Source organism: Oryzias melastigma, linkage group LG17, assembly GCF_002922805.2.
Source record: "Oryzias melastigma strain HK-1 linkage group LG17, ASM292280v2, whole genome shotgun sequence".
NCBI classification, from domain to species: domain Eukaryota; kingdom Metazoa; phylum Chordata; class Actinopteri; order Beloniformes; family Adrianichthyidae; genus Oryzias; species Oryzias melastigma.
The window spans coordinates 29,605,793-29,620,670 of NC_050528.1; the positions used below are offsets into that span (position 1 = coordinate 29,605,793).

Below are 14,878 nucleotides of genomic sequence, written 5' to 3' on the forward strand. Positions count from 1 at the left end.
TTTATTGAACAAAATGCAAGTATACAACACGAGAAACATCCAATGCAGTTGCAATGTACAATCAATTTAATCACTTGAGATGAGTAGCAGGCTTTTTACTTTCTTTTTTTTTTTGCTTTTGCTTTTTACTTTTGTCCAAGATACGTAAAGAGCGACGCCATATTGGAACGGTGTAAAATCAATTAGACACGGATTAGCAGACATAGTAAAATAACTTTAAAATTCTCAATTTTGGTCCGATTTTTAAAAGGAAAAACTCTGATCATCAGAAAAATAATTCCCAGGTCACGGTATAAATATTTTTGTACAAAGTGCAACAAATGGACGACAACTCAAACTTATTTTTTTAAAATAAATAAATAGGTCTTAAAGGAAAAACAGTGCATATCTGATGCATGGTTGTGATTTTAATCAAATCTACACACAGACCAACATTTACTCAAACTATTAAACTCAGCGGTCAGTCTTTATAACCGGATCGGTGGGTAGCCGACATCGACGTAGACCACTAGTTTTTCTTCAATAACTTTTTGATTTTTAGACCAAATTGGTTCAAATCACTTTAGAATAGTAGAACAGATTAAGAACTATCTATAACGGTAGTTTACATTAGCTTTTGGTGCTTTTTCTAATTTTAGTATTTTTTTTTTAGTTTAAATTGTCAAGTTTTTCAGCTTCTAGGTTTTTTGAGCAAATTGATTCAAATCACTCTAGAATAATAGAACAGAAAAAAGTAGAAAGTAGAAAGCTTTACAGATTGTTAATTGTGAGCCAAACTATTAGATTTAACTGATCCCACATGGAAAATGAAGCCAAAGAAGCATTACACTTTTTAATTAAAATCTTTCTTCCAATGGAAATGGTAGAAACTAATTTCAGAAAAATACTGCAGATTTTGCAGTTTCCCTGTTTGGTCAATCAAGGGTCTAAAGCAGGTGTCAAAACAGGTCATTTTAATAAGTTTTGACTTGTTTCCTCGTTTCCATGATTTTTATAATTACTAAAACAAAAGTCCCTAATGATTCATAGTTTGCCTTTCTGAAAATACCAGCTCTCTAGTCCATGTAATGCTCTCTAAGAGTCAATTTTTGTTCAGATCTAACTAGTTTTTGACAATAGCAGTGGCTAAAGTGAAAAACTAAAACTTACAAATTTTAGTTGGAATTTTACTGACATTGAAATGCAATCCTGTCACATTTGATGATGATAACCACACTTTGGGCTTTTTGTTTAAAAGTTTTGTTTATTTTTTTCTGCCGATTATTAAACTGAGAACATATTTAATACCATGAACATCAAGCAGAATCTATCAACCCCCTGAATTTATTGATGTGCTGTTTTTGATCATGAGAGCATTCTGGCCAGACTCCGTATTTCTCAGTACTTTTGTTCAGGAGGAAGCAGAGCGTTCTGCTGCTCTCGGTCACTGACAGCATCGGTGTCGTGCTCATCAGTCTCGTCTCTCTCATTTGGGTGAAATAAGACGTCGGTGAGATAAACACGGGTCTCGCTGTTTACACTGCCGTTAGTCTTCTGCAGAAAGTCATCAAATCCATCAACCACAGAGGTCCGAGGCTGCAGAAACTGTCCGTTTGCTGGAGCTTCTTTTGGCTGGTGGATCTCAAGATCTTCAACACTCATTCTGTAGATAAAACAACATTGTGTCTTTAATGTGGCAGCATATCTTCAATACAAGCAAAAAATAAAATTAAGTTTCCATTAATTAAAAAACAATATTGTTCTCAGGTGTGAGCCTTCAACATGAAAACACATATCAAGAAGTTAAATCTAAATTGGCAAATCATCTGCTTTTGTTGTGTACAAGTAAGAGTCAGAATAATCTATAAATAAAACAGCCTTACAGTTTTTGTTAAATTTTAACAGATTTATGAATGCTGCTTCTGCTTTTGACTCATAAATGTGCAAATAAAAGCCTCAAACGATCTTTCAGGTTGAAATGAGGTTTGCTTAACTTTGATTTGATGTCTAGTTCTGCTTTATATTTTTTTCTTGCTTGAGAAAGTCTTTGACTTTTTAAGCTTTTCATGAATTTTGAAGTCAGGCCTAAAATGACCAAATTAAACTCTCACATTTTTTGGCGGAATTTATTTGTCTAATTTTTACAAATATTATTTCTTGGGCTTAGATTAGAGAATTTTTTTTTTAACCAAAGTTAATATAGTCATTCATTATTGCTTTTAGATTTGAACTGAAAGTTTGTAAATCATATGTTGTAGAATGAATACATTTTTAGTGTACACATAAATAAACACACATTTTATTTTAAAAATCCAGACAGAAGAGCTTTAATTTTGTGTGTTCTTCTATGTCATTAAACATATGGAGTCATTTTAATTATATTGGCTGCTGAAAATAAATATGTAAAGTCATATTACCTGAGCTTTCCGTTGTAGGTATTTTTGGCCCACTGGTAACATGTTAACAAGTATTCTTTATTCGCTAAAATGAACTCAATATCATAATCTGTTTGCACAGTTTTCTGGTGAAGTAGCTTTCATATGATGAAAACAATACAGTCTTATTTGCTTTGCAAACAAGGAAGCCAGAAATCAACCCAGCTAACCGTCAGATGTCAGCTATAACTTCTGAGCCACACCCTAGATCACATGTGTCAAAGTCAAGGCCCGGGGGCCGGATCCGGCCCTTTGGGTAATTCTTTTCGGCCCTCCAAATCATTTTATTTTATTGTTATTAATGGCCAGATATTATCTTGCGCTTATTTCTAACTAGTATCATTTTGGCAGATTATATTTTTATGGAGAGTAAAATATTGAAAGTTATTTAAGGTTTAATTATTCTGAAATAATATTGCTGCCTTTTTATTATTTATATTTATGTTAAAAAGTTACAGTCTTAAAGTTTTAAAAATTGGCATTCTGCTAGCTTTTTGGACTATTTTGGCATTTAGCAAAATTTTTTAGGATAGGAGTTTAGCTAATATTTCAGCAACATGCTAGCTGTTTTAGCTAATTTAGGCTTTTTTTAATTTTTTTTTTTAGTTTTTTAGGCTGTTTTGGAGCTATGCTAATATTTACACACTAGCCGCTTTGACAAATTTAAGCTGTTAGGATATTTTGAAGTTTATCTATTTTTTAAATTACATGTTTGCTGTTTTGGCAAATTTAGGCTTTTATTTTTAATTTTTTTTAGTCTGTTTTGGAGTTGGGTTAATATTAACACGCTAGCTGTTTTGGCTAATTTGAGCTTTTTTCAGTTTTTAGGATATTTTGAAGTTCAGCTATTATTTCTACATGCTGGTTGTTTTGGCTAACCAATTTTTTTTAGGCTAATTTGGCATTTTGCTTCTATTTTAGTGGCTATCAACGTCAGCTATAAACTTTAACTTTTTTAGCTATTAATTTCAGCATCTTCAGCGGCCAAATTCAGCTTACGGCATTCACACGAGCATTATTGCAGGTAATGCTATGTTCCTAGTTCATAATTATGTTAACAAGTTTTGGTTTTAGAAGTTTAAACAAATTCTTTTTAGTGTGTTCCATAAATGTTCAGCCCTAAAATGTGTTTTGGATTTTGGCCCCTTGTGCGATTGAGTTTGACACTCCTGCCCTAGATCATATTATCGTGTTATTGCAAACTTTCCACATCTTTTTACTTCACCTCATGTCAAATGTGGAGCCCTTGAAAGCTGGTCTGTGAGACTCAGCTGCTGTGGAGAGAGTGTAAGGGATGGAGAAGTGTCTCTGGTTCCAGTGTTTATCCTTCACAATCGGGGCTAGATTCTGGTACATGTCATCCACAGCTAACATGGACACCTGGGAGAGCCCAGAACAGCAGAACTTCACTTTAGGTACTTGTGCAAATCCTAACAGAGGTAGTGATATTGAGAGGACAACCTGGATGTTTCTGTCAATGAGCTGGTTTGTTTCAAAGTCATCATCATCTTCTCCGAATGGGTTGATAATCAGCTCACCCACCTGTGGAGCCAAATTACACTGAACCAAAAGTCCGATTCTGAAGGAACTGACCCCAAAAAATACTGAGATTTTATCATATGAAAATCTAAAAAGACCGTCCAGTGAATTCTGCTTGAGCTTTAAAGGACATTTAAAAGTAATTAAAACTGTCCTTTAACAAATAAAAGACAGTTAAACAGAGTGAAATTTTCTTAGAAATAATTATAAAAATCCCAGATTTGCTGGAATACCTTGAGCCAACCAGTGTAAAAGAAGAACTGCAGGAGGGTGAAGACAGGAACATACATGTCCAGCTTGTGACCGCTGTAACCCTTCTCAGGGTTGAGGAATTGTCGGCCAATCACGCAGAAAGCAAAATATGAGTAAACTGCAATAGTTACCACCTGTGCGAAAGAAAATAGACACAGTGAAGCTTTTCATCAGTCAAATCTAGAAAGACTACAAACATAAATGTGTGAGATTAGCTTTTTACTATTTAGCTAGAAGCCCAAGGTGCCAAAAATCTTCAAAATAAAAAAAAAAACAAGGAAGATGTTTGTTTATCTATACATGTCTGCAGTAAAAAAAAAAGTTATAATTTGGAGTTTTTTTTTAAATAGTTCATATAAGTCTTCATGTAGCAAAATATAGTCTTGTTTTTAACCAGGACTGATTTCTGTACATGAGCCTGCAGCTGCTGCCTTCACTTTCATGACTTTTTTAGTACAAAATCAGCTCAGACATTTCCTATTGGAAAATAAACAAACATACACTCTTGTAAACTGTACTGTACAGTAAACTGTACTACAATGGCAGTGACCATGTCAATGGACTTTGTGCAACTTTAAAAGCTAGTCTAGATATTTTTTATGGAGAAATATATAACTTATGCAACCCCTTGGCTTTATTTATTAGGCTTACAAATAACAAATTTTCATTTTTGGCCATCATTCCCATTTTTTATTTCTTCACTAAATTAAAAATGTCAAAACTTGTTTTAATTTGAACTATTGATCTTTAAGGGGCATAATCAAAGTGAACTGTTTCTTTGAATGTGATTTGTTGTTTGTTTCTTTTCAACTGTTGCCACAATACTTCCTTTGAGCTGTCGCAGCATTATTTTAATAGAGCTGTCATAGCATTTAATTTTTTGAGAGCTGTTGCAGCATTACTTCCACAGAGCTTTTGCAGAATAATTTCTTCAGAGCTGTCACAGGATTATTTCCTTAAAGCTGTTGCAGCGTTACTTCCTCTGAGCTGTCCATCCATCTGTTCCATTTGAACCAAGACCTTCTCTCTGTTAGTCAGGAGCGCTAACCACTACACCAATGTGCAGCCCTTCCTCTGAGCTTATTTTCTGAGTTGTCGCAGCGTTACGTTTCTTCTAGATGAGCAGAAGTATGCATGAACAAGAGGAAAACATCTTTGTTCCGTATTGTGCTGCTAAACATTTGTTCTAAGGTCGACTATGCATTTTATATTAGACAAAATATTTTAGTATGAGGATGTTTGAGAATAACACAACAGGACAGTTGGAGGTGGACTCCACTCTCAGACTAGATTTGGAAAACGCAAAAAAAGGGTGGGCTGAGTGGGGGAGGCGTGGCTTGAATCTGTGATTGACAGTGAAGTTAGCTTGGAGTAACATAGTCACTCTGCGTCTTCAGTATGGAGAGTGGTATGGATTTCAGTTTCTAAGTTCTGTGGAGGTTGAGGATTTTTCTCCTTCACCTTCTCATGGGGCAGACTGTCCCATGTCTCAGTGGCAAAATGGCGTTAGCATTATACGCTAATAAACACTAACATAATAAGCAAGCAATCTTGAATGAAACATTCATTGCAAATCCCATCACTAGATTCAATGCCACTTGCAATAAACCACTGTTGTCAAACTTTCAAGTCCACTGGAAAGTTGTGCAAGCCAGTAGATTTTTGATGACTGAAGGCAAAACACCTACGAGCTATGCTAAAGCTAACATGCTAACAGCGACTGTTACAGAGTCAAAGATGGGCGTGGCTTTTATACTGGAGTTGCCCAGAATGATGACATGAAACTTCTGAAATGACATAGAAATTTCACCAGTTGGCCAATCACAAAATTCAACTGTAATACATCGTTTCAACCTGTAGGGGGCAGCACACAGACGTTTTTTTTTTTTACTATTTTTGGATATTAAACAAGTTTATTTTAAATTTAATGTCAAATATGTGGTAAGGACCAACAGACAACACATTAAAAGCACAATTTATAGAGGTCAACAGCAAAAAAAAAAACAAGTTGATTTGGCGTTTGGATACCATTTAAGAAAAAAATACTTTTCCATCTTAACAACTTTTAATGCTGCTTCTGCAGATCATCTTTCTTTATGAAAAAGTCCAGCAGCAATTTGCAGATTTTTTTTTAACAAAGTGTGATAAATATGTGTGTGGATGTGTGTGTGCATCTTCCATTGCACAACACAGATTTATTTATTTTTTTTGTCAATAGTTATATTTCCGAGTGGGTGTAAGGTTTTTCAGAAAGTGAAGATAGCTATTATACATAATAATAAAAAATACCAACCAAACTGCAGTTTCTGTGGTGTGCGGCACATAACATCCACCTCCTTTGTCTCATAAATAAATAAATACCTGTGTGTAGACCAGGGGGATGCTTATCCAGTCATAGTGGAACAACAGGCTGCACTTGGTTCTGTATTTGTTGAGCTCCTGGAGATGCAGCAGAAAAACTCAAACACGAGTCAATTCTTTATTAATTCTGACCTTCTATACATAAAAATCTTCATTTTCAGATGTTACATCTGTATCTGGAGGATCTCAAAGCACTCACATCCATCAGCAGCCTCAGAGCTATGTCATCCCGCACTCGCCCTTCCTCTCTGGCTCTGGACGCCAGGTTGGAGAACCACGTCAGAGGCATCCAGTACTTGTTGAAATCGGAGTGCAGCGACTCAAAGTTTTTCAGCTCGTGTGTCGTCATGAATCCTGGGCAAAATATTTTTCACGTTAAAAATAAATGAAAGTAAACATACAATGAAAATATATTTGTAGAAGTATAGTGCTTCTGAAATTTTGAAAGATGAGTATTTTCTCATTGTTCTGCTTTAGCCTGCTGCTGCTGCTTTAATAAAGTTGCATTTGCATCTCTTGCAACCAAATAATGCATATGTGACACTAGAAAACAGAACAAACTAACGAAATTTACTCATTGTCCAAATTTTTGGACTGTTAATAAAATACTGGAAGGAATTAATGTTCCCCAAGGCCTTAACCTGTCTTTATAATTTATCTTTTTTTGTTCCTGTTTTTTTAAAATAAAAGCTGTTTGAATTTTAACCAATCTGAGCGGTGTTTGGACTTTTACATGTCTTTATATAAGACGTAAAAGATGCATTCCTACATAAATGTTTTTAATATTCCTCTTCAGCAAAGCCAGGCAGATTGTTTTGTTCATTTTATCTGCAAAAGTACCAAAAGAAATGCTAATGGATTTAGTGCAATTACTTTGAGTTTTAGAGAGTAGTTTTCAAGTATTTTGTTCACTTCATATTGATCGTTTTGCCTAAATTAAGGTTCAGAATAATTGTATAACAGGGAAATGAAAGGACACTCCTAGAAATTACAAGCATTTTCTTATTTCTTTTCATTTTGGGGGCTTAACTTGTCAAAATAACAAATAGTAATTAAAAAGGGTAAATAGTGGACTAATTATTGGATCTATTTTTGTATGTGCTGTCTTTTTATTTTTTTATTTTTTTATTTTGGGACCAGACTCATCTCTAAACATGCAGAGTTTCCCTTTAAACCACAAGCTCAAGAGACCCTTTCACAATACCCAGTTCCTGTCTCAGTCTCACGGTTGATCTTACCCGCCTCAACAACATGCTCCAGAGTAGGGAACCGTTTGCAGACTCTTGTGCTGATGGAGCGCAGGATTAGCACAGATGACAGGTTGGCGTATCTCATGAGGGTTCGTCGCAGGAGACGACCCTTCTCGTCGGCACCGTGGACGTTCCCTGACACCACCATCATCAGGTTGTCAGGCAGCGGGAAGCTTGTATACTGACCCCACCAGCGGGTGAAGGCTTGGGTCACATAGAAACCTGCAACGATGAAGGAAAAAATGCACTAACTGATTTATGAGCATAGCAGTCAAATTCTGTCTTACCGAGAACAAACAGAACAGGGATGAAGTTGGAGTTTGTGAACTGATCACAGTAAAGGGCGACACGCTCAAACAGATCCTGCTGCTTTGGTGTGAGGAGGAACCTGTAAAAAGGAGAGACATGTTAAATCTTCTATATATGGAATATGCTAAAAAAAACCATTGGACTCACCTGTAAAAGATACTGAAAAAGACATAAACTCCACAAAACACCAGGAACTCCTTATATAGCAGCCGGTAAATGCTTCCTTTCCACCTGAAGAGGAGCCTGGAGAATCCATAAAACCTCACATTGGCCACTTCCAGAGAATAGGAAACTGTCATTTTTTTTTTAATTTTTAAAAACTCTTTAAAATGTTAAGATTTAGTGAAGATGTTCAAACACACAGTGGTGGTTTATCTGATCCCCATGGAAGAACGAGTCTTCCTCTTGAGCTCAATTTAAACCTCTCTGCTGGGATGTCATAAAAAACATCCAGAATTTATTACATGGGAACCGCAGTACACAGGTACTATTTCATCAGCACTGATTTGACAAAAGGAGCGGCATTATCTGCTTCCCAGGGAAAAAAAAACAATTGTACATTCTGGCTAATCCATCTACTTTCATTTCACTGACAATAAAAACATTTATGTCTGAACATTTGAAGAAAAAGACATGTTTCTTAAAAAAAAAGCAGAAAAACACCATAATTAAGTATTTTAGATGGATCTAATTCATGAATAAATCAATTAAAACACAGTTCTTGTAAACATATCTCATTCAATACAACTTAGATTACAACACAAAGATTTGGAATTGTTTAGTTCAAACAATTACAACTAAAATAAAACTAAACAAGACAAAAATAAGTTAATTAGTCATGACATTGATTGGAAAATACACATAAATACACATACACTTGTATTTTTCTTAATTATAAATTGACATATTCTTAAATGCTTGAAAGGGAATGGGAATCATATGTAATCCATCCCATCTCTGTTTTGTTTGCCTTTTCTTCACTTTTTATTTTCTTTACACAAGTTATATTTATCTGTCTGTTAACCTTTTAACACCTTAGGCGTCGCTGGTGGCGCTTAAACACAAAACCTTCAACGTACTGTAACCTTTTAACTGTTGACACGATCAATGTAATTCCAGTAGATCCTGAAATCTACTGGAATTACATTGATCATGTTAACAATTAAAACATTTGAGTAAATCAAAGAACATAAACACTGTAGCTCCGCTGTTAAAGGGTTCATTTCTGAGAAGTTATTTTATACTTAACCAGCACAAATGCAGGTCAATTTAAAAAAAACATCTATAAGTATCAATACATCAAATGACAAAGATAAAACACACAAGTTGTTAACTTTATTCCAGAAATTATCATCCAGTTTAAGTATCAAAATAAAGTGCATTTTGTTTGTCGATCATTAATACAAATCACATGATAGATAATCATCAGAAATCATTCATATAAATCATATATCATGAAGTAAAGTGGAGTGCTTATTGATAGGATTAGAAAAGATAATTGATTTGATCTCATTTATTTTGGTACATTTCAGTGTCCCTGTCATGGCGGAACCAGGCTACAGATATGAGAAGGTCCATATTCTGTACATTTCTTCTTCTGCTGTCAGACTGACAGCCTTTTTTTTTTAATTTAACAAAGTTTTTGAACTTCTCTGTTCTGTAATGTCTGCAGATATGATACTTAAAGCTTAACCTTGTCAGTGTAATAGAAGTGTTATTTTATGTTTTTTTTAGGATTTTTCTCTGATCAACAGATGTCTTGAAGGTCAGTCCTGCATGGATTCTACAGGACAAATACACCATTTTCTGTTGATGTGTTTAAATCAGCTGAGGACATTGAACCTGCTATCAGTCAGACCTAATGCCTCAGCATACAAAATCCAATCACTCACAACAGTTCAGTCCGGCTGAAGCATCTGGTGTTATTTACAGCTGACTGTGATAAGACGAGTCCAGACCTCAAAGCTGTCAGCTGTACTCCTGCAGTCTGTCTCTGTTGTTTACTGCTGGCTGCTGAGCTGAGCTCTTGTATTTGTTTTTCACATGGTTACAGCACCGTACTGTAAATCAGACCAACTTTTCAGTATTCTCCACCAACTGTTTGCTCTGCCGTGAACAGACATTGATGGGGTCATGCGTTCTCTCAGGGCTCATACCAGTGGACTTCTTTGCTCTCATTGGCTTCACGCCGATTTCTTTTTTTTTTCTTTGCTAGATCAGAATTAGAGTTGTGTGTATGCCACAGTGTTACCTTCATTTGGGGGTGGTCCTGAATCATGTTTCTTAAAGTTATTTTTCTTTTTTCTTTTGAGTTGTCTGAAGTGCTCAAACGCTGCATGTCTCTATTTTTGCAGCAGAATCCCGCTCTAGGTTAGTATTCATGAACTGTAGGGCTAGCTATGACTACTTTCTTGCTCTGTATGTGCATTTTATGAGGCAGGAAGGGGTTAATATCATCCTAATTACTGGCACTAGTGCAGAAAATAATAATTTGTTCGAGAGCTAAAGTTCCTCTGAATACTTTGTATTGTAACCCTGGTTGTAATGACAGAGATTAAATGTTTCCTGTAGGTCTTTAGCGGGTTTGCACTGTAGCTGATATTTGGTCCATTCTTCCATACAGATCTCCTCAAGAGCTGTGATGTCTCTGGACTGTTGCTAGGTAACACAGACTTTCAAGTTCCTCCACAGATTCTCTGTTGAGTTGAGGTCCAGAGACTGATTGGAACATTCCTTTTGGTTGCTCAGGCAATGTATTTTGGATCATTGTCTTGCTGGAAGATATCACCCTGTTTGATCGTCAATGCTCTCACTGATGGAGAAACGTTTCCAAAATCTTACCAAATATAACTCATTCATCCTTTCTTTAATATGGATAAGTCGTTCTGTCCCCTTTGCAGAAAACCACCTCAACGCATGATGATTCCACCTCCATGCTTTATAGTTAGTATGATGTCTTTGGAATGCAACTCAGTCTTCTTCCTTTCCAAACATGGAGAGTGGCATATGTACCAAATCAGTGACATCATGTGCTACCATAGTAACCTTTGTGACTGAATTCTCTTCAAATCATTGACGAGTTCCTTGTGCAGTTCTGGACTGTTTCCTCAAAGTTCTCCAGATCATTTGTTCCACCAGGTGAGATCTTTCATGGAGGGCCAGAAGGAGGGATATCGTCAGTGATCTTGTATTTCTTTCATTTTCTAATTAATGGTCCAATAGTTGAGTTCTTCTCTCCAAGCGGCTACTTATTGTAGATTGGTTCATCCCAGTCTTGTTCATGTCTAAAATCTTGTCCCTGGTGTCCTTTGACAGCTCTTTGGTGGAGAGGTTTCTGTCTGCTTAAGGGTGTGGACAGGTGTCTATAAAAAGATAACCAGTTCAGACAGATGACATCAACACAGGGAAGGAGTGGAGCATAGAAGAGCTTCTTAAAGAAGAAGAAACAGGTCTTTGAGGAACAGAATTCTTGTTTGTGGGAGAAGTTTGTTTGAGACTCAAACTGTTTTTAACTATTATTTCTGACCTTGCCTGGTAAATACTGCATCTTGTTAACAAATGTTTCATATTCAAAAATATTTTACCTAGCTGTAGTTTTTCCAGAAAACAATAGTTAAATATAATTGAAATTAGCTCAACTTTTGGTCATGTAGTCCCCAATCCAGGATTTCCTCTCTGCTCTTTGTAGATGATGTCGTTCTGTTGGCTCCATCGAGCCAGAACCTTTTGTGTGTGTTGGAGCAGTTTGCAGCCGAGTGGGAAGCTGCTTAGATGAAGGTTAGCAGCACTAAGTCTGAGGCCTTGGTTCTCGACTGGAGAAAGGTAGTTCGTCCTCTCTGGGTGGGTGGAGTGCTCCTGCCTCAGGTGGAGCAGTTTAAACATCTTGAGATCCTGTTCATGAATGAGGGAAGATCGGAGCGTGAGATCGACAGACGGATTGGAGGGGTATCCGCTGTTATGCGGTCGCTACACCAGTCAATGGTGAAGAGAGAGCTGAGCCAGAAAGCTCTCAATTTACTGGGGGATCTTCGTTCCAGTACTCACCTATGGTCATGAACTCTGGGTCATGACCCAAAGGACGAGGTTCCGACTACAAGAGGCTGAAATGATCTTCCTTCAGAGGGTGGCTGGGCGCTCCCTTGGAGATAGAGGCAGAAGTTCAGTCACCTGGAGAGAGCTCAGAGTAGAGCCGCTGCCCCTAAATTTGAGAGGAGCCAGTTGAGGTGGCTCGGGCATCTGACCCAGATGCCTCCTTGATGCCTCCCTGGGCAGGTATTCCGGGCATGTCCCACTGGGCAGAGGCCCCGGGGAAGGCTTAGAACTACGTCTCTCAGCTGGTCTGGTAACGTCTTGGGATCCCCCATGAGGAATGGAGGAAGTGACCGGGGAGAGGGAAGTCTGGGCATCTTTTTTTTTTTTTGACTGCTCCCCCTGCAACCCGTTCCCGGAGGAGCAGAAGAAGATAGATGGATAAAAGTTCTTTACTTGAAACTGCTGGAGACAAGCAGGGTCAGGTGAGTCAGTGTAGTGACTTCCTCCTGCCACCAGGAGGTGCAGGACTCTGGAAGGCGAACAGGTGAGCAGTGGCCAACAGGAAGGAGAGCTCTTCAGAAGATTTTTCTGTGGCTTATTGTCATGGAGATGGAGTAGTGGCTGGAGGGATGCAGAGGTAATCTCCCACCCTCATCACCAAATCCTGCTTCTCCATTTCAGGAGGTTTCATACGTTCAGAACATCACCTGTTTCACCTGCTGCCCTCTGGACAAATCCTCAGGTCAATCAAGGGTCTCAAATCCAAGCTTTCAAAAGGTTCATTGAGTTGTTATTCATAATAAAAAAAATCTCAATAAAAACAAATTCTTCTGCAAGTTTCAGTTTGTAGCCACTAGATGGAGCTGTTGCAACACATAGAAATCAGCTCCAACCTCCAAACCTGGGTTTGTCTCAATTACTGTAAAGCTCTAAATTTGACCCAAAAAAACCCTGAAAACTTATAAAAGTGTCTTGGATATGAGTTGAAATCTCTTATGAGGTTTAATAATTAATATCTGCATATTTAGAATGTTTTTTCCTCATTTTCTGTCTGTTATGAACTCTATGCTTATCTTTTTTTAGATTTTCCAATTCCTCCTAAAAATGAGAAAAGAAAAAGTTTTGTCAACAGTCTATTATGAAGCCCACGCATCAAATCCATGATGCTGGTCTGTTTTCACAAGAAGATCATTTTCAAACCATCGTCACTAAAGTTTCAAACTCAACACTCGCTTTAAACTTCAACCCCTTCTTGGTCCATGCGCCAGAGCGAGGACTTCTTAGGATGTCATAGAGAGCAGCTCCTTGATGGTCATTTCAGAAACCCAATGCTGCAATTACATCTTCCCACGGCGTGTGAAATTAGAGCTCAAGTTGGAAAAAAAGTGAAGGAGGGGAAAACATTGCAGGTAACAGGGTCAGGCTGCATCATCGAGTGGACAGGAAGTCAGACAAGAGGATGTGGAGCTAATTTTCCATGAAAACAGGCGGCTGCAACGTTCAGACTCCAGTTTATCACCTCTATGTGGCTTCGGTTAGACCATAAACTCGACATTTTATATAGGTTTGTACAAAAAACAACGTTATTGCCGTACATGTAGCTGTGTCTTTGTCTGCATCACATGAACAGATAATCTAATTTAACCTTCAACATACAAACAAAACGAAGGTTTGGCAAACTGTCCAATTCAGTCCAAATGTTTGGGGAATGTGAAGTTTGTTTAAGGACTGTAAAAATGATCTAAATTTATATTTTAAACACTTCTGGATAGATCAAATAAATCATTTTAACTCAAACAAAGCAAAAATATGAAAAAAGGAGCAAATGCGAGAGCTTTAGTCTAGTAAACTATTGTTAATATGTAAATATTGACAGACTACTTTAAAAAAAACAGAAAAATAGTTTAAACTATGAAGTATACTTGCAGAATTTTAATCTCCTCTATATGGATTATCTGATCGATATCTTGTGGGTTTGTCAACATTCACTATTGCATGAAGTGTTCTTCAATCATAACAAGGAAAAAAACATCAAACTGACTTAAAGGATTTTGACTAATTTTATTCTGAATAATCTGTCATACATTTATTAAAGTCAGAATCCAATTTCATGAGCAATGTCACTTTTTTTAGATCTAAACATCACCGGGTGATGTATAGAACTGTCTGAGTGTCATGGTCTGTGGGTAAAGTCTCACACATCCCTGGAATGGGTGGACCAAAGGCCAAGTCTCCAGTATCATTATTATTATTTTTTTAGGAATTTTTCTTCTGAAATTCTTAATTTTTCAGTAATTTTTCAGCATGTTTTTAGGATCTTCCTAAGCTTTATTTTTCCATTTTGTTACATTTATCCCAATTGAAAATAAAAGAGAACTACTTTATTATGTGTTGTCATGTTTTGATCTATTTTTATGACATGTTTTTTATTGGTTATATTATGTCAGGTAAAAATTACCCGGCAAAAGTGCTGGTGTAACTTTTTATAGCAAAAGTGTTCTAGGATTAAACAGCACTAAACTCAAGATTAAAGGACTTGTTTGTGTCCTTCAGAAGTAACAAAGCTTAAGATATATTGTTTTTTTCTGGTCCAAACATCTTTTTCTTTCTTCTCGATCAGTGTGTTTCACTGGAATCAGTCATTTCTGAAACTGTAAGATGTTTATATGAAACAGTTCAGTACAATCCTGTCCTGCAGCTCCTCGGTGACCTTGACGTACA

General features: G+C 36.8%; 1 protein-coding gene across 2 annotated transcripts; it reads right to left on the reverse strand.

Annotated features, from left to right (window-relative positions):
• Positions 1 to 92: 92 nt before the first annotated feature.
• Positions 93 to 8,851, reverse strand: best4 (bestrophin 4). Of its 2 annotated transcripts, XM_024281800.2 has the most exons (9): positions 8,273 to 8,849; positions 8,104 to 8,204; positions 7,805 to 8,038; positions 6,766 to 6,920; positions 6,567 to 6,644; positions 4,187 to 4,339; positions 3,876 to 3,956; positions 3,640 to 3,794; positions 93 to 1,642 (listed from the first exon to the last, which is right to left on the reverse strand). In XM_024281800.2, the coding sequence occupies exons 1-9, from the start codon at positions 8,422 to 8,424 to the stop codon at positions 1,378 to 1,380; spliced, it is 1,374 nt and encodes a 457-aa protein (XP_024137568.1). In that variant the 5' UTR covers positions 8,425 to 8,849; the 3' UTR covers positions 93 to 1,377. The 2 variants fall into 2 exon arrangements, with proteins under 2 accessions (XP_024137568.1, XP_036072281.1); XM_036216388.1 differs by having other exon boundaries at positions 3,640 to 3,956; positions 8,273 to 8,851.
• Positions 8,852 to 14,878: the final 6,027 nt, after the last annotated feature.

Bases quoted from the DNA above. Each gene is read 5' to 3' on its own strand.
- best4 (XM_036216388.1), bottom strand. From the start codon at position 8,424: ATGACAGTTTCCTATTCTCTGGAAGTGGCCAATGTGAGGTTTTATGGA. The intron at 3,957-4,186 runs GTATTCCAGCAA...TTGGCTCCACAG, and splicing joins TTTACACTGGTTGGCTCAAG to GTGGGTGAGCTGATTATCAA. The intron at 1,643-3,639 runs GTGAAGTAAAAA...TTTTATCTACAG, and splicing joins GGCTCCACATTTGACATGAG to AATGAGTGTTGAAGATCTTG.